This window comes from Acartia tonsa, chromosome 2 (assembly GCF_053477335.1).
Source record: "Acartia tonsa isolate MP-2025a chromosome 2, ASM5347733v1, whole genome shotgun sequence".
Classification (NCBI taxonomy): domain Eukaryota; kingdom Metazoa; phylum Arthropoda; class Copepoda; order Calanoida; family Acartiidae; genus Acartia; species Acartia tonsa.
Window position 1 is genome coordinate 44,183,383 of NC_137261.1, and position 19,213 is coordinate 44,202,595.

The window sequence follows — 19,213 nt, forward strand, 5'->3', positions numbered from 1 at the left end:
ACCTTTCAGCGAATCTATGGGCTAAGGCATCGAGGACGACATTTAGCGTGGATTGTTGTTGATTCAAAATGGCCGCGGCATCTTGCTCTAGCTCACTGCCACCCATGCTCTGGTAGGTCTTCTCAAGCTGGATTCTGGTCTGCTGGATGTTGTTCATCAGGACACAGGACTGAAAAATAACAGAAGGTTGATTTAGTTATTAATAAAAATGTGTTACCCTCTGTCCTATTTTTAAAATTTCATTTATGATTATGATGTGTCATTTACATTATCATACTTTGAAATTCTAAAAAATTCTTAATCAGATAAACAAACTTTAAGCATTTTCATATCTAATTTTAATTTAAATCCGGAACTGAGTTAAAGCCTATTTTGTACAATTTAGTTTTCAACTTTTTACGACCAAAATTATGTTTAGTTTGTATCAGATTAAATAAATTGTAAAAGTGTAAAAGTTTAAGTATAAAACTGTATGATATTATATTGCTTTTCAACTTTGGCAAAGCTTTCGACCTTGAGGGCTGGAGCACAAACTTTTCTTTGTTGAAACCTGCTCTTTTTTAAACTCAAAAAACAAGGATATCCTTACGCACAAGCTAGCAGCAAGCATCATTTTAGATTCAATAGTATTTCACAAAGAAATCAATAACAAATTATCCGCTATATTTAAAAGAAACAAAAAAAGAGTGTAGAGTATCACTGCTGCAAGATTGTTTGTAGCTGTAAGTATATAAGTGTGTGTACTGGCTGGAATAAAAAGACGTACAGACATACCTATGTGATAGAGTAACTGCACTACTGAAAGAGTTTTTGTTGTAAAGTTTTGAAGTTAAGAGTAAAGAAAAAACATGAAATTATTCATGAGTAAAAAGTTGGTGTATGAAAATACTGTTAATAATTCATTCTCTGTAAAGGTAGAAAAAAATGTTGAGTTTTTAAAGAATGAAAAAATAAAGAAATGAAAAGAATGTATTTTACCAATATTTTGAGTGCAACATATGAATTTTGCATATTTAATAGCTATGTATGAATAGTAGGCCCTTTCAATATTTTGATATTTCATTTTTTTACAAAAATAAATCTCAGTATTTGCCTAGTGTTTTGGGCTCGGCAACCGTACAGCTGCATTCCAAGACAACCAAGCCTATTTCAAAAATAAAGGTACTAAGAAAGAGAGGGAATGTCTGATTGAGCCAATAGGAGAATCGCATCGGAATTTACATTGGATCTCATTGGTTGAAATTATGTACACATTTTCCTACGAAGGCATGTTTTTTTTCATTTCATACATACATAAAAGTCAGCTGTTAACAGTATATTTTCTTAGTAGAAAGCTTTGCGGAATCAGAATTAATTGCCCAAAAATTTCGTTTACAATTTGAAAGCATGAAACAAAGTTGGATTCTTAAAAAAAAAAGTTAGGCTGGCAACTCGCTGGTGAGGCAAAATTATTTTTGTGAAAAATCCTCCAAAATCGAATAAAAAAATTTACAAAAATGAAATAAAATCTTAAGAGGGTGATTAACATATGATTTTGTTTAATTTTTGTAGATTTTTAATGTGCTTTTGGATGATTTTTCACAAAAATAATTTTGCCTCACTATCGAATAGCGAGTCTATCATTTTTTAAGAATCCACATCAGCTTGAGTCGAAAGTAAACAATACTTTTGTCTGCTAGGAATGTTCTCTCTTAGATTTGACGAAAAAAGGGTTCAGAATATTCTTCTACTCTTCTATTTCTATTATTTCAAACTAACTAACTTATCTTTTCGATTTAAACCTTCAGTAAGACAAGCCACCAGCCCCAAATTAATAAAAAAATAATTTAATTACAAAAATAAATACAGTATACGTCACTTGCAAAACTGATACTAACCTCCTATTTCAAAATTAAAAATTATTATTTTTAGCTAGCAAAAAATCATTATATCCTTTGAATTGTTCAGAAAACGTCACTTTTCCACAAAATAAAAAAGTAAAATTATTGGACAGGGCTACTGAATATGCATTGAGAATAGGATAAAAGGAATCAAAATGTCAATGTCAATTTTACAAATGCACAATAATATTAGAAAAACTCATGTTATTTTGTGGTTACTCTGTAGAAAAGGGTTAAAAATAGTTGAATAGGCTTTTGATATGCCTTTTGTATAATTATTTTCTCTTGAAAACATTTGCTTCCCCATACCCTATATAAGAACAATTTTGATGTTCAAAATTACCGTTCGTTCATCCCTAAGATGGTTAGGGAAGTCATTCTTGAGAAGGTCTGCATAGGCCGTCAGGACTTTAACCACAGTCTTGGCAAACCTCTTCATATATCTGTTCCAGATACCTTAAGAAACAAATAGTTAATGCTTGTTACTTACAAAATTGCAATTAATGTAATTAATGGAGAAGAAAATAGGTTGAATGAAAGTAAGGTGTGTTTATCCAATTGGCATAATGGATTTTGAAAATGGATATTGAATACGTGGATATATTGACAGGGAACAATTTTTCGTCCATTTGTTTGCTATTATGGTTTTCAATGCATGGTCTATATAATGAAAAATCATGCATAGCATCATATTACAGACAATCTTCAACAAATATAAAAAAAATCATATTATTAATACCTGTTTTGTTAGCTCAAGACTTCAGCATATCTCGGGCCTAACAAAACTGGTTTTTATATTACAATTTTTTATTTTAATATCCACGGAAAGATGTCTATAATACGATACAACAAATAACTATTTTTTTACCTGGATTTGTACATTCAAGTTTCTGAAGAACTTCAAAGCATTGAGTTAATTGTGTAAAAACATCGACAACACTGCTTGAAAAGTTGGAATGATCCGTGTTCTTCTTAAACTAAAATAAAAATAATGGATAAGAATAAATTTGGATATTATGACAGGGGAAAATGGTCAATTTAGGTTGCTAACATTAAACTTTATAAAACTATTATAAAAAAATTAAATTAATTTTTCAATTTTCTTTCTTTCATATCTAACTAGCGGCTTCGCCCCTAGCCTCTAGGGGCTTTGCCCCGAGAGACGATAAAAAAAGTGTAAGGTGAAATTCTTAAAAACAAGGATGACAACATCCATAAAAGCGAAGCATTGAAACGTTAGGACAAACGGACATTAACACTTGTATAGTGTTAGAACTTAATTATCATAATATAAATTTATAAGAGTCAAAGCGAAATTGTAAGTAAATTTGTTGTAAAACTGCTTGATACAGGATAATTTTTATGGACATACTTACATTTTTAGGACTTGATTATAGAGTTGCTTTGCTTATTACATTATACTTTGTTGTCCCAGGAATCAATATACCAAAAATCAGATCAATCCGATGATTTGATCACATAAAAATTTGTTGTTAAAAAGTAAAAAAATCAACATGTTTAAAATGGACGTACGGACATTTTGGTAATGATTATAGAGTTGCTACGCTTTCTAAATCGTACCTAACTACTTAAGGAATCACCATGCAAAATTTGATATCGATAGGACAATTTTAACATGCCTAAATTAACGGAAAAAGCTATCCGTTACGGACGTACGGACGGACGGACGTACGGACGGACGGACCGACCCTAATTATAGAAAAGCTTCGCTTTTAAAAAATAAGAAGGACCAAGGAAATCTTCTAAAAAGGACCAAAGATATCTCCTACAAAAAAAAGGACCTGCAAGGATATCTCCAAGAAAAAATGGGGGGGGGGGGGATTTTTTTGTTTTGGGGGGGTTGGGGGTGTCCCACACCTAAAGAAAATAGCTTAAAACTACCACAGGACCCTGAAGAGGAGAATCCGATCGGTCCAGTGGTTACCGAGATCTTAAGGGACAGACAGACGGACAGACTCAAGCTACTTTGTATTATAGATAAAACCTTTTTCAATTAATTTATAGAAACGTTAATAAAACTTTCAACAAAATAGTTTATTGATCGTACTTTTAAAAAGAAAAATTGTGAAACTATGAAACAAATAAACTTAATTATAATAAACTATGTTTAATAGTTTTTGTTTTAAAACATTTAAAAAATAAATTTGAGTTAATTGGATTAATAAAAATTAAATTTTGAGAAAAAACTTGCTCGTGTTTTATATACAGAAAATCACGATAAAAGGACAAAACTGTTTGAAATTAATTATTTAAGTTTGGCATCGAAACCGATTACTATCCGGTGGATCAGAACCGGCTCTAAACCATACTGAAAAGTAATGTATAGCATAGAATTACAGAAATTTTCCACGAATATTAAATTAAAAGTCATAAAATTCTTACTAGTTTTGTCAGCCCGGGCAAAACTGGTTTTAATCTTATAATTTGTTTTTGTAATATCCGCGGAAAGCTGTCTATAATAAGTCGGTAATTAAAAAAAAGTGTTTTATTAGTTTTTTTACGAACAATATTTATGGGCAATATTATTTCCCGCTTTTGTATAAATTGAGGAGTACGATTCCTTTGACGTCATATAAAAAGGGAAGGGGGGAAGAACATCTCTTCCCTTTTCTCCCATCTCTTTTGAAGAGATTTTCTTCCCCCCTTCCCTTTTTCTTTTCCGAAACGTATATGACATAACTGGAATCGTACTCCTCAAAAGTAATACAAAAGCGGGAAAGATTGGGCTTTCTCTATAATGTAGCATAACAAAATTCCTACCCCATCTTTCTTATCTCTGGCGTAGGCACCATACAGGAACTCCAAGGACACGTCGTCGTTCTCGTTCAGCCACTGCATCACGAAGGACTCGAACCAGGCCGGATACTCGGGGATCTGACCCTTGTACGGTGGCACGTCCGCCACGTACGTTTTGTACAGCCATTTTACCCTAGAAAGTAAAGACATTAGATATTCTAACATATTTTTACTCATTTTTTCAATGAAGATATTTTCTGTTTTGGTAAAAATTTGTAAAAAAACGAAATTATGAGTTGGATTGCAAATACTTGTTCAAATAATGTTAAATTATTCTATGCTTTTAGCAATAAAAATAAAAATGCAGAGTATATATTTAATGCGTTGTAATAAATAATGGCAAATAATACTTTAATAAATTAAGTGCTGGTATAAAGTGTTTTTAGCTTTATTAATATGATAAGTAAGATTCTTTATTCTTTAAGTGGACCACTAAACCCCTCTTATGGATTATTTATGACATAAAATGAAGATTTATAACCCTGTGGGGTCCCTAAACTTCTTCATAACCCTGCCTTTCTCACTTATTCTGACCCAACCCGATTTGTCAACTATGATAACTAGTCTTTTCAGTATGGATTTGTAACCTATTATTATCCTCTAGAACAGAACCGATTCATAGCCATACTGAAAAAATCATGTTTAGCATTGCATTAAAATTAAAAATCATAAAGTTCATACCAGATTTGTTAGCCTTGGCTCCTCAGGGCTAACAAAACAGGGGTAAATCTTATATTTTTAAAAATATAAAATTCACGGAAAGCTGTCTATAATATGATGAGATAGATAACTATTCTACCCCCTACTTCTTAAATTTATACTTGGAAAAGTTAGCCTGGAAGGGGGTTGTATAGCATAATTTGACTCGTCGGGATAAAGGATTTTCTATAAAATACATATTCTGATTAATATAATTATATTGAGTGTATGATAACCTCACCCAAGCCTGGGTTGACCTATATTATATAAGTAATAATATCATTCTCAACTATAATCAGTGCGGATTAGCAAAGAATTGTAGTTTTTAAAAGTTTTTTTTTTACAATTCATCATCAGTGTTTCAATCTTCCATAATAGTATTTTAGTAATAGATTTTTGGGAAAGGAAAAGCTTTACATTAAATCTCTTTGGGTATTTCTTCTATTGAAATAAAAGATTAAATAAATAATATCAGTTTAAACGCTTTGTCATTGTTATAATTTTGATCCAATGCAATTCCTTTTTACATTTACTTATTCATTATAATCGATTTAATAATGAAAATATTCCTTATTCAAATACAACGTCCATTCCTCATTTTATTCAGCATAATAATATTTTAAGACTTACATTATAAGGTTGAATTATGTGCAAAACAATATTACAGTATAAATTAGCGCCACTTAAGTAAATAAAAATCCACCGATAATCCTCACTAATAATAATCATATTTATATTGGTGTGACCTACAAACCAGGCATATAATATACATTACACGAAACAATATTAGAACGCAAAATAATCCTAAACTCTTAATATTTATTCATAGTATTAGATTAAAATAAATTGCATTAGTACTGAAAAAATGTTACATGTAACCAATAGTTATGTAATGGAAGTGTTTGTTTTCTTAAAGATAAGATAAAAAATGTGAAAAACGATATTTAAATTAAATTCTTGGCATTTATTTATAAAAACAAAGAGGAATCAATATACATATTATATTAGTACACTAGGTGGTATTTTATCTTTATCCGAACTTACAATTGAGATACGCAAATAAATTAGTACAAATTTTAACCACTAGGAGGTGTTTTACAATAACCTGAAGTGACAATTTAGATACGTAGATAAATTATTACAAAATATGACCACTAGGAGGTTTTTAACAATTACCTTAACTTACAATTGAGATACATTAATAAATTATTACAAAATATGACCACTAGGAGGTGTTTAACAATTACCTGCAGCGACAATTGAGACACGCAGATAAATTAGTAAAAATTTAAACCAATCTGTGGTGTTGAACAATACCCTAAAGTGACAAATTAGAAACCTAAATAGAGTAGTACAAATTCTAACCACTAGGAGGTGTTTAACAATTACCTGAAGTGACAATTTAGATATGTTGATGACTTGCATAGCCTGTGCTGTTCGTGCTCCTCAAGCGCGTACTTCATGTCCGTTGAGAACAGTCCCCAGATTGTCGAGGCAGATAGCTGGAAAAAAAGATTAGTTGAAAACTACAAAAATAATGACCAAAAATGACCCATAAATGTAGTATTAGACATATCTAAGCAACTTAAAGACATATTTGGGATTTAAAAGAAAACTGTTTTAAACTCAGTTTATCCATCCCTGCATCCTCTAACGACTGAATGGAAAGATTACCATCTAAAAGATCCAAACTGGTGCCTAAACTTTCAACATTAAAAAATCTTTGGTTTTTCTATTCAAAGTTGGTTGCTGTTCACGGAAAGATATTTATCATCCAAAGATAAAATTAAAATTTTGCATAAATGCTTTCTATGTCTATCAAGTAAGATTATTATTCGTGTAGAATAAATTGTTTATTCTGCATTTTGATGTTTCTTATCTGATTAATTTATAAATGAACTGTTATTTTTGACAAAAAAATTGAAGGATAAATTTTTAATTGTAGATGAATTATCTCTCATCTCTGGGGAGTGCAAGCTAAGCATTGATAGAAATGAAAAGAGGCAAGGATTTTACATAGTCATCACCTTTACCTTAATGGCGTAGTTAAGGGGGTGGTTTCATTTAGTAATATTTGGCTAGGAGTCAGTTATATCATTAATCTAGGACATTTTTCTACCTAGAAAATTTAATTAAACCGTCATTATCCTCCCCCCTCCCCCTAGTATCAAAAGGTAAAGTTTAAAAGACGAATAAAACACTATAATAGGAAGAAGGCACAGTGGGCTGTAAGAAATTCATTTGTCCATTATTAGACTACCAAAGAAAGTTTACTGCTTTTGAGCTTAATCACTCTTGTTTAAGAGAATAATACTATTATTATCTGGGTTAAAATTCTGTAAATTAATTCAGGATTTAAAATGTCTAAGAAAAGTAATTTCTTCAAATTTAAACTCGAATTTAGAATTTTGCTTCAGCTCATTACAAACTTGGAAAATCGGGGGAAAGTTAAGAGGATACATATGTTATGTATTCTTAGAATTTTACTTCTCTTGTATTAATGTCTTTTAAATGTGCCTCTTACATTTTCACAGATTCTAATTTTGATATTCTAAAATACTATTGTCATGAAAAAACAAATGATTTTCTTGAAAATTGCATTGCAAATGGTTTTTTATCTTTGATAACAAAACCAACAAGAACTTCTAGAACAACAGCAACATGTATTGACCAAATTTTTACTAACGCAAAAGATAATAGTTTTCATTCAGGAATTTTATTAAATGATATATCTGATCATTTTCCAATTTTCACAATAACACCTTATTCATATAAAGCAAGTAAAGAATCTTTTATTTTTACAAGAAATATTAATGAAGAAAAAATTACTGAGTTTATCAATCTATTAAGAAATGTTAATTGGGAAAATGTAACTAACAGTATGGAACCCCAACATTGCTTTAATAAATTTTATGAGCTTTTTAATGAATTTTATGAACTTTCTTTTCCTTTACAAAAGATAAGAATTAATAAGAACATACATAAAATTGAAAAATTTATGACTGATGGTTTAATGAGATGTAGAGATAAAAAATTTGAATTGTCAACGTTAAGTATTAATGAACCAACTGCTGAAAATATTAGGATATATAATAGATATAGAAATGTCTATAATCGTGCAATAAAAACAGCTAAAAAATTGTATTATTGTAATGAGCTAAAAAAATGTAAATCTGACTTGAGGAAAACTTGGGATATTATTAGAGATGCAATCCGAAAAACAAAAGATAAAGCAACATGTATCAATGAATTGAAGTTTAATGATTCTATATATTTGGATAATGCAGAAATTTCTGAGAAATTGAATGAACACTTCACTTCTGTAGCAAGCAAGATATCATCTAAAATAAATCCTTCTAACATTGATCCGTGTAGCTATATACCTAATTATAATTCCAGTTTTAAAATGCATACAATAAACCCAAATATAGTTATAGATATTGTTAAAAAAATGGGAAATAAACAAAGTATGGACATTTTTGGCCTGTCAAATTCTTTTTTAAAGAAAATAATTTCTGTTATTGCTCTTCCTCTCTCTCATGTCATTAACCAAACTATTTTAACTGGAAAAATACCTTCTGAATTAAAAATCGCAAAATTTATACCTATTTTTAAGTTAAAAGGGAATAATTCTAATGAAAAAGCTGATCCATCAAACTATAGGCCAATAAGTTTATTAGCTATTTTCTCAAAAGTTTTAGAAAAAGTCATTTATCAACAACTTTCTTGATTAGTAATAATATCATTTTTGAACATCAGTATGGATTTCAATCAAAAAAGTCTACAATACACCCTGTGGTACACCTCTTAAATTACATAGCCGAAGCAAAAAACGATAATAAAACTGTAATTGGAGTCTTCTGTGATCTTGCAAAATGTTTTGATACAATTCCACACCATATTTTAATTAAAAAGTTGTCAAAAATTGGCATTAATGGCATTGAACTTGAATGGTTTAAAAATTATTTAAGTAATAGACAGCAATTTGTACATGTAAACAACACTGACTCAACAAAGCTGAAAATAGATAGAGGCGTCCCACAGGGCTCTATTTTAGGACCAATTCTATTTTTAATCTACATAAATGATCTTAAAAACTGTACTGATTTATTTACCCTATTATTTGCTGATGACAGTAATTTTTTAATTTCTGGTAAAAACTTTATAGAGATAAAACTGAAATTAAACAATGAACTTAAAAAGATATCTGATTGGTTTAGGAGTAATCAAATGAGCTTAAATCCTGATAAAACTAAAATTATGATATTTAATAAAAACGAAAATACTATTGATTGGAATGCTCTTAATATTAAGCTAAACTTTAACAATGAAAATGAGTTTGATCCTGAGAAAATAAAAATCTTAAATTATGTCAATTCAAGTAGCAATATTCCTGCAATTAAATTCCTAGGTGTATTTATAGATCCTTCTTTAAATTTTAAATATCATGTAGAACATTTACGTAAAAAAATTTCTAGTTCCTTATTTCTTATAAATAGAGCTAAACATATACTGAATTTAGATAGCAAAAAAATGCTTTTTCATTCCCTTATAAATAGTCATTTACTTTACTGTTTACCTGCCTGGAGTTGTGGTCTTAAATCTACTATGGAACCATTAATTAAATTGCAAAAAAAGGCAATAAGAATTGTTTTTAGTAAGAAACACATCTCACACACAATGCCTTTATTTAAAAAAATGAATGTCCTTCCTTTACATGAATCAGCTAATTATTTGAAATTATTATTTATGTATGATTTTATAAACAGTAAGCTACCAAGTTCCTTTCAAGGTACATGGCTTCGCCGTAACCAATTACATACCAGAAATCTTAGAAACTCAAATATGTTTGATGTTAAAAAGCCGAAGTTTAAATCTATTGAAAGATTTCCTAAGTATCATTTTCAAGAATTATGGAATAACCATTGTAATAATGATTTATTAACCCACAATCAACCAAGAAAAAAATTTATTAAAAATCTAAAAGAATCTTTGTTATCAAGCTTAATTCTAGTGTGTAACAACCCATTATGTCAAGAATGTAGATAAATTTATATTTCTTTTCAATATTGTTTGAAATCTGATAAATTAATCAAAATTTATTTGTTTAAAATTTTTTAAATTTCTATTATTGCAATAATGGTGTGAGACTTGTATGCCCTAATCAATCCTTCCTATTATCATTCTTTCCTCTCCAATATGATTTCATTTATTGCTTATTATCTTTTTTTTGTCTTATTTATATGGCCTGTATGAAAACAATGTGTGAATACACATTACTGCATACTCCTATTTTTTAGGAAACTGCCATTTGGGAAGAAAATATTTTTATAAATTAACCATATCAATAAAATTTTTCTGTATATATAAATGTATATAATATTCATTTAATTCATTTATTATTGTAGTTTTTTTTTCTATGTATGTACACCCAAGAATAATAAATCTAATCTAATCTATTTTTAGAATGTTAGTTGCTCTACTTGTCACTTGTGTCAATCTGTTGGTCTGTATGTATAGTTCTTCAGTGGCGTATTATTTTACTTACAATACAAGATGTATGTATAATTTATATTTTGGTTTTTAAATTTTAAATTTCATAATGTTCTAGCTAAATTTTGTGTATTATGTTAAAATATACATATTTGAGAGAATGATAAAGAAAATAAGAAAATTTAATTATACAGAGACAATTGTGTATATATGTTTACATTTTAGCATACTAATTAATCTTAACTCAAATAATACTACACAACAAATTCAAAACAAGAATTATTTTCATGTTAGAAGCAAAACTTTTCTTCAAGTATTTATTTAGTTGATTTATTTTGAAGACGAAGAAAGTCCCTCAATGACGTCATATATCCTTCGTTTTTATAACGTAACATGCTGATTTTTTAAGGGACGTTTTTCGTCTTCTTTATTTTTTTAATGAAGCTCATTAAGGACCGGACCATAATTATTTACCTGTCCAATATTAAGCTCCTGTGGGAACTGATTAAGGACCGGGCCATATGAATCCTTATCCTCTACTATGACAGATGTTATGAGAGCTATGAGCTTGTGCCAGAACTCCAGGTCATCCTGGCGAGGACCTGTATCCTGCTCGTCCCGCTGCGCCTCGTTAGGGTCAACCTAAACACAAAATATCTTAACAATTTTAGAAATATTCTTTTATAGAACTTTATTATTCAGACAAAATGTATTATTTGTACCTTATCACCTGCATTTTAGATGTCTACAATTAACCAAAAATACAAAAAAAATTTGATGTTTATTATATAATTTTCCACTAAAAATTTAAAGATATTTACAACTCATGTCTCCACGCTCAAGGCCCGCTGTCTCATTGGAGCTGCTTTCTATTACCTCACCAGCGCTATGTATGACAGGTGTCCCAAATTCAACGTAATAAATCTCCGCAGAAAAACTTGGGGTAAGGAATGCACTTATGTACGTGACTATTGAGTATCCAAACTATCCTACACAACCAAGGGGTGAGAAATTCGAGTTACCAAATGGGGACTTAAACTCTAACTTTTACAACCGTAGCTTAGTGAGTTACCACGACGCCCCTTGGTTTTGTTGTATTGCAACTGCTCAGTAATTACAACCTACCTGGAATTCTCTATTGTAGAGCTCATAACAGTTCTCAAAGAGAAATTGATAGGTTGACCGTAGGCACGCCTTTACACAGTCCTTCACTACTGTGCTTGCACGCGGCGGGGAACTTAGCTCTTGCACCTGAACATAAAAGATGTAAGGGAAAAAGTTTATGTAGTTGTAATGTGAACACGGATGACAACATCCATAAAACTAAAAGCGAAGCTCTGAAACGGTATGACAGACGAACATTAACTATTGTAGAGTGTCAGAACTGAAAATAAAAAATAAGAATATACGAGTTTTGACAAAATTATACTTAAATTTGTTGCAAAATGTCTTAAATACAGAATTCTGTTTAAGGATATACTGACATTTTTAGGACTTGATTATAGAGATGCTTCGCTCATAATATTGTACCTTATTTTAATTGTAATCAGTAATCCCAAAATCAGATCAATGGGATGAGTTTATCACATAAAAAATTGTTGTTAAAAAAGTAAAAAACATGTTTAAAATGGGTTACGGACATTCTGGTAACGATTATAGAGTTGCTACGCTTTCTAAATCGTACCTAACTATTACAGAAATCATCATGTATAGTTTGAAATCGATAGGACAATTATAACATGCCTAAATTAACGAAAAAAAATATCTGTTACGGACGGACTGACCGACCCTAATTATAGAAAAGCTTCGCTTCTAAAAAAACATTGATTGTTATTGTATAATTTTTGTTGAAACATTATGAAATGTCCTTCTATTATTCAACAGAAGGGGGGTTGAAACCAGTTTTATAACAGTAGAAATATTGCTACATAATAGTAATTTATCGTTAATATTATTTCTACTTTTATAAAACTGGTTTCAACCTCCTTACTGTATAATGAACCTAAGTTAGTGTACTGTAACTGCATAAATAATGAAATATATTCATCAATTCTATTTAGTTTTAACTCTATATATGTATGACTATTATACCTAATACATTCTTCTTAATGTGTACTGTGGCCTATCATTAGTCATTTGTATTTTATGACGTCATTTTGAATTGGGCACTATAAGGTCCTTTTAAATCGCTTGAAAATTCTGAAAATGTATTCCTATCCCAATGCAGCAATAGTTGAACACAATAAGTTTTGAACAAATTTAATTTCCTGTTTGACGCCATACAAAATCATACTTCATCAAATAGTTTAATTATAAGTAGCGCGCACAGCTGCTCTATATGATGTTAGTACGTTTCAAATAACTTTAAATCAGAAAGAAAACCATTCCCGTTATCCTATTATATAAAGTAGTACTCGTTTTTTGTCTGTCCCAAAGGATCTCGCTATCTGCTAAACTGATATTGTTCTCCTTTACAGTGAAGCTTCTTATAGTTCCTGGGAAGGTTTTAAACTATTTTTGGAGAGGTGTCTTCACCCACCTCCCCCCCCCCAAAAAAAAATATTTTTTACTCTTTTGAAACTCAAATTTAAAATGGGATGAGGCCAAATTTCCCCTCTCCTACCACTAGAGGCTTCTAGGGGCGTAGCCGCTAGTATGATATAACTAATTCAATACTTTTTTTTACACCATACAATTATACAATAGATAATTTTGGTTCATAACCCTTCTTTCTACTCAGCTGCATTGCACCATTTCTATCATGTAGGATATGCTTATTGCTTAAGTCAGGGAAGGAGGGGATATTGGGCTGTTTATTTGCACTAGTCCCCAAAGTATTTTAATAACGTTTTCTTATTTTATGGCTAAACAACTTTGGCTAATTTTTTTTAACATTGATTAGTTTGTTTAAAAATTGTAATCTACAGCAGGAATAATTTTGTGTTTGTGGGGATGTACATTAATTTATCGGTCATTGTCTTATCTCTTTAGATTCCTGTGATTTAGTACAGGTATTGGTAAATAGCAGATATCATAATGATAATTTTTCTAATATTGTAAGAAAAATTCTTACACATTTACAAAGACACAAATTAGGTATACCTTTCTCTGCAGACTTTCTGTTTTTAGATAAATAGGCATACCTTTCTCTGCAGAAGCTGTACCTACCTATCAGATTGGTATAGCTTGAGTTAATTTTAACTTACATGGGTATAATAAACTTTTATTTTATTCCAATAGATACCTCTAGTGATTTCTGCATGAAGCTACTCTATAATTATAAATCCAAACCTTCATTCTGAAGAAAGTAATGGAAGTAAGAAGATCTACGGTCGCCTTCAAATCTTGTAGTTTTTCCTAAAGTAATAAAGTGCTATAATATCTGATAAACAAAAGTTTTAAAAGTCGAGGTTAAATTTAGATATATTTCATAAAAAATTATCATAAGAAACTTGATTTCACCGATTTTTCATTACCGTCTTTTAAAAACCTTTTACATATATTTGTTGATATTTTTTAATTAATATTTGAATTGTTCTAGTATGAATGTCAGACCGACGAACCAAGTAAATCATAAAATAAATCCTCACTTTTATATGGAACTTTCACATTTTAGTCGTCTATTTTGAATAGCACTCAAGAAAATCACGTCAACATAAGGACTGACGGACGAACAGAGAGACATAGTAAATTATAGATTTGCTTTGCTACTAAAAATATATAAGTGTGTAAAAACTGAAATACTTACAGGCGAACTTGCTGGGAAATTGTTTCTATACATAGACAGATCTATTCTCAAAGAATTGTGCAGGGTGTCCAACAATTTTATGAACTTGTCTTTCTAAATAAAGAAATATAGAATAAATAGGATGTAAAGCCATTTTACAATCTTAAAATAAATTAAAATAGATTTGATAGGGTGTCCAACAATTTATCTTTTAAAAAATAGAATAAAAATGGCGCCCAACTATGTATCATAGTCAACAATTTTAAGTATATAGAAAAATAAACAATAACAGGGCGTCCAACAATAAAGCATAAAAAAAGACATTATTAAACTAACCCCAAAATTGGAGGCAGCGAATCTAGCGCTGGCGGCTACATTACTGGAGGCCGTGGTGTGCGCGTAGAAGGCGTTGATGTTGGCGAGGAGGGTTGACATGCTGGCAGGCACACCAGCGCACAGGTACTTAGTAGACAAACAATTGAAATGCCTAAAATAAAAGGAGGTAGTTAGATTAATAGGAAAAAATTCATTGCTTTAACATCATAAGATAAAGTATTTAATTTAAAAAAGACTATTTTTAAAACTTAAGTCTAAAATCAATAACAATTTATATATGGATATATAATTACTTGGACCTCAGAACAGATTTTCATGTTCTCTGTTAAGGTGAAACACACAGTGGGCTAAAGTAACAATTCCCCCATCAACCCCCTTTATTACGCCTCCTCCACTCCTACTTGATGAACGAACTGACCAGTGATGTTCATGTTAGCAACCCGAATTGACGACAATTTTTCACCTGTTAAAATATCCACGTATATTCTTTTTCCATTTTTATACATCTACTAATTTTTTACAGCTCTTTAAAAATAAACTTAAGAATATTAAATTTTAATCCTACTAAGGATTTAATTTTATTATATTTCTAGAAACAAGAAATTTCTTAAAATACAAACTTATTTTTAACTTCGGAAATTACTTTTCTCCCTTTTCTCAAAAGTTTAAACTTATATTTAGACTTTTGTATAATTTATTTAAAAGATAAATTATATCATATATAATAGCATGTCTGTTTTAGATTTAAAAGTTCTAATATTTTATTCAGAAAAATATTTGAATTTTGTGTTAAAATTAATAGAAAATCTACGAAAAATAATTAATTCATGATTCAAAAGTCCATTAAAAACTATCAGGCCGCTAATAAGCGCAGCAACATTAAGGTTAGTATCTATACTTACGTCATAGCTTGATAAATGGACTCAATTCCATATCTGAGGGCGAATTCATCGACAATTTCCTGCGCAGGGGCGTCAAAATACACCTTCCAACTCTCCTCTCCTTTCGCCTACACACAAAATTAGTTTTATATTTTTTCCTGTAAAGGTCGACAAGAATTAGATGTAACTGATCAAAATATATTCCTAAGTCCAAGCTTTATTTGTCAATTGTGTATTTTCAAAATTAGTTTTAGTAGTAAAGCTTCTCTATAAGTCGTTTTAATAGGTCGTCCTGGTCAAAATCAGTAGTTTTAAATTTCGTTTCCCAACATTTTTACCCTTTTCTCTAATACCAATAAATTTTTCCTTTTGCAAAATAAAATGATCCAGCTAATATTGCTTAATTCACGTTTACAAGAGACAAAAAAATTGAAATTTATTGCTAAAATCGAAATATATCATCATGTCTTAGATTAGTGTATTTAAAAAAAATAAATATGTTGAAAACATTCAAACTTAAAAAAAATAAAAGAAGCGTAGCAACTGTATAAGTATAAAGTGCATGTTACCTCTGGAAGACTGACTTGGTCATTATTCTTATCACATAGATAATAGAACAGATTCTCGTGTAGACAGGTGTACTGAGAGTGATACGGGGCAACCTAAAATAATTAATGTATGATTATAGATGTATAAACCAAACATCTAGATAGTCTAAGTGATGGGGACCTTTTTTTGTCTGCTAGCAAATTGTTTTCTGTTCTTTTGTAGTGGTATTGCTGTGTTGATATTTCCACTATTGGCTGATATTCAAGACCAAATTGAAAGTCAGCACAGGGCACAGTGGGCAGAGCAACATATAGCTCGTTAAAAATTTAAAAGAGGAGGGGGTCTAATTCAACCCCTTCCACTTCAAATACCCTTATAGGGCTCTAGGGGCACAGCCGCTTGTCATCACATATTATAGCATGAAGTTAAAACGGTTAACTAAAATCATGTGATTATTGTCTGACAAAAATCTCAATAATTGTAGCCGACATATATCCAATAGAATCCATTCAAACATTAATTATAGGTAATTTTACACAAGCAAAACAAACTTAATTTATATATACCAGGTTTTTGTCGTGTTCTTCTTTAACATGCTAAAAGTGTTCCATAATGCTTCAGTGTTCATGCGTATAATACACATTTTAGTGCGAAAGGTAGTTATTTTTTGAAAAGTAATGTCAACAAACTCATTTCTTGTATTTTAATAATTATAATATGAAATCTTTATCTACTAGAAATTCCTTTATAATGTTTTACTGCAGTGTTGAGCCAAGCACGATATTATAACCTCCCCGACGACGAGCGAATGCGCTATGAGACGCGGGAAACTCTATTATTTTTTTTTATCTTTCTAATTTGTAACAGTTTGACATCAGCAAAGTAGTTGATTGGAAATGTACATTTCATACACCAATTGTTATTCTTCAATAGTTTAACAAGCGCCTACACCACTAGCAACAACAGGGAGAGGTCAGGAAAATAGCCTAAAACCAACCCAAAATAACTTATTTAAAAGTAGATTTATTGTAATAGGATTTTTAATGATTTATCGTTATTACTAACTCCAAAGGAGTAAATTGCTATGAATTTCCACCCGTCTTTAACATTCTATAACATAATTCAAATCACATAATCACATTTAATCGTTTTTACTAACAGACACACATTGTGCTACTTTATCTGATACCAGTATACAATATTCAGACATTGATAATTTGCATAGTATTTGTAAACATCTATTTATATGTATGTAAATATGTACACCGTCCATCAGAGATCCACAAATTAATCATGCTGTACTTAGGAAAGGGACGTATATTATCCTTTTTTATTATAGTGTATTGTTTTAAGGACTTCTCCCCTTGGGGAACTTATAATTTGGGGGGGGGGGGGGGAGGGTCCTTTTTTATGGAAATTTATCTTGTTATCTTGGGAAGGTGGTTGTACCCTCCTTCAAAATAGATATAAACCTTTCAGGATCTATGAGGATCTACATTGTAAAGGAGAACCAAGTCGGTCCAGCGGATTAATCTTTCCCCTAAGTCTTACGCGTTGAATCGTGTCTTTAGAAGCTAGGAATGGACTCAAAACTTACATAAACAATAGGATATATAAGTTGGAAGGAATTTTAATGTTAGAGGGAGATTTGAAATCTGCATCAAATTTTAAGTATTTTTTATAAAATTCTTTTTTTTGTATAATTCTTTATCTAAAAGCGGAAATACAATTTAAGTTCATAAATTTTGACCAATAGGATAGGTAAGTTGAAAACTACCTGCGCTCTAATTGGTTGAATGATGTGCGACACTTAAGCTTCTCCAATCAGAGCGCAGATAATTTTCAATCCACCAATCAAAGATGTCAAAATTAATTAACTTAAATTGTATTTCCGCTTTTAGATAAATAAATTATACAAAAATCGAATTTTATAAAAATCTATAAAATTTGATGCAAATTTCAAATCTTCCAACTTATATATCCTAATAAACAAATCATTTGAAAATTCTGAATATCTGTCCTTTATCCTGTGTGTACTTATAACTTTCCTTACTCTGTTAATTTCCCCCTCAATCTCATTATGTTTATTAGTTAATGAGAATTAACCATTAGATTTATAATAGTAGACAAATCAAATTCTTTATTCCTTTCAGCTTGAACTAAAAACAAAAACATAGGTAAACGAAATCATACACAATACACATGAAGTACGTTTAAACTTTTAAAATTGCGAATTTTAACAGCGTTTTTTTTTTAAAATATTTTTAACCCAAGTAAGACGTATGGACATAAGATCCCATAAAGTCACAACAATATTAATTTATTTTACAGTTAACAATTTTCCAATTAATATCCGCTGGATTAGAACCGGTTCTCAGCCCTACTGGGGCTAACAAAACTGGTTATAATCTTGTACGTCCGCGGAAAGCTGTCTATAATAGGATGCAAAAAATAAAAATCAGAAAATCAGAATAAATTGGTAACAATTGTAAGTTAACTCTAATGGTATTTATAACTTAGTCATGTGATGACTGGTAGAGAATAACTAATATCCTTTATGTAAATATGTAGGTTAGAATTATAACAATTACATAATTTATATCCTTATTATAAAGTAAAGGATCTGTGTCTGTGTGTTGAACCGAAGTATTTCGCTAACTACTGATCCGATATGGTTCTCCTTCACAGGGTAGCTTCTCATAGATTCCCCCCCCCCAAAAAAAAAAAAATATATAGTGGGGGGGAATTAGCCCCTCCCCCCTCAAGGGCCTGGGGGGATCAGCCCTCACCTTCAAGGGCCCCCCAGAGGCCTCTAGGTGCGTAGCAGCTAG

The 19,213-nt window shown here is 30.4% G+C and overlaps 1 protein-coding gene across 8 annotated transcripts in view; it reads right to left on the bottom strand.

Moving 5' to 3' along the window:
• The window catches only part of unc-13 (protein unc13 homolog), a 78,970-nt gene that overhangs the window by 8,712 nt on the left and 51,045 nt on the right, over positions 1-19,213 (bottom strand). For all 8 annotated transcript variants that reach the window (XM_080150995.1, XM_080150997.1, XM_080150996.1 and 5 more), the window contains 12 exons: positions 16,403-16,495; positions 15,855-15,961; positions 14,953-15,103; positions 14,638-14,730; positions 14,181-14,246; positions 12,015-12,140; positions 11,364-11,531; positions 6,786-6,898; positions 4,662-4,830; positions 2,749-2,857; positions 2,224-2,336; positions 3-169 (listed from right to left, as the gene is read on the bottom strand). In XM_080150995.1, coding sequence (XP_080007121.1) covers positions 3-169; positions 2,224-2,336; positions 2,749-2,857; positions 4,662-4,830; positions 6,786-6,898; positions 11,364-11,531; positions 12,015-12,140; positions 14,181-14,246; positions 14,638-14,730; positions 14,953-15,103; positions 15,855-15,961; positions 16,403-16,495 — 1,475 coding nt within the window. The remainder of the gene's footprint in view (positions 1-2; positions 170-2,223; positions 2,337-2,748; positions 2,858-4,661; positions 4,831-6,785; positions 6,899-11,363; positions 11,532-12,014; positions 12,141-14,180; positions 14,247-14,637; positions 14,731-14,952; positions 15,104-15,854; positions 15,962-16,402; positions 16,496-19,213) is intronic.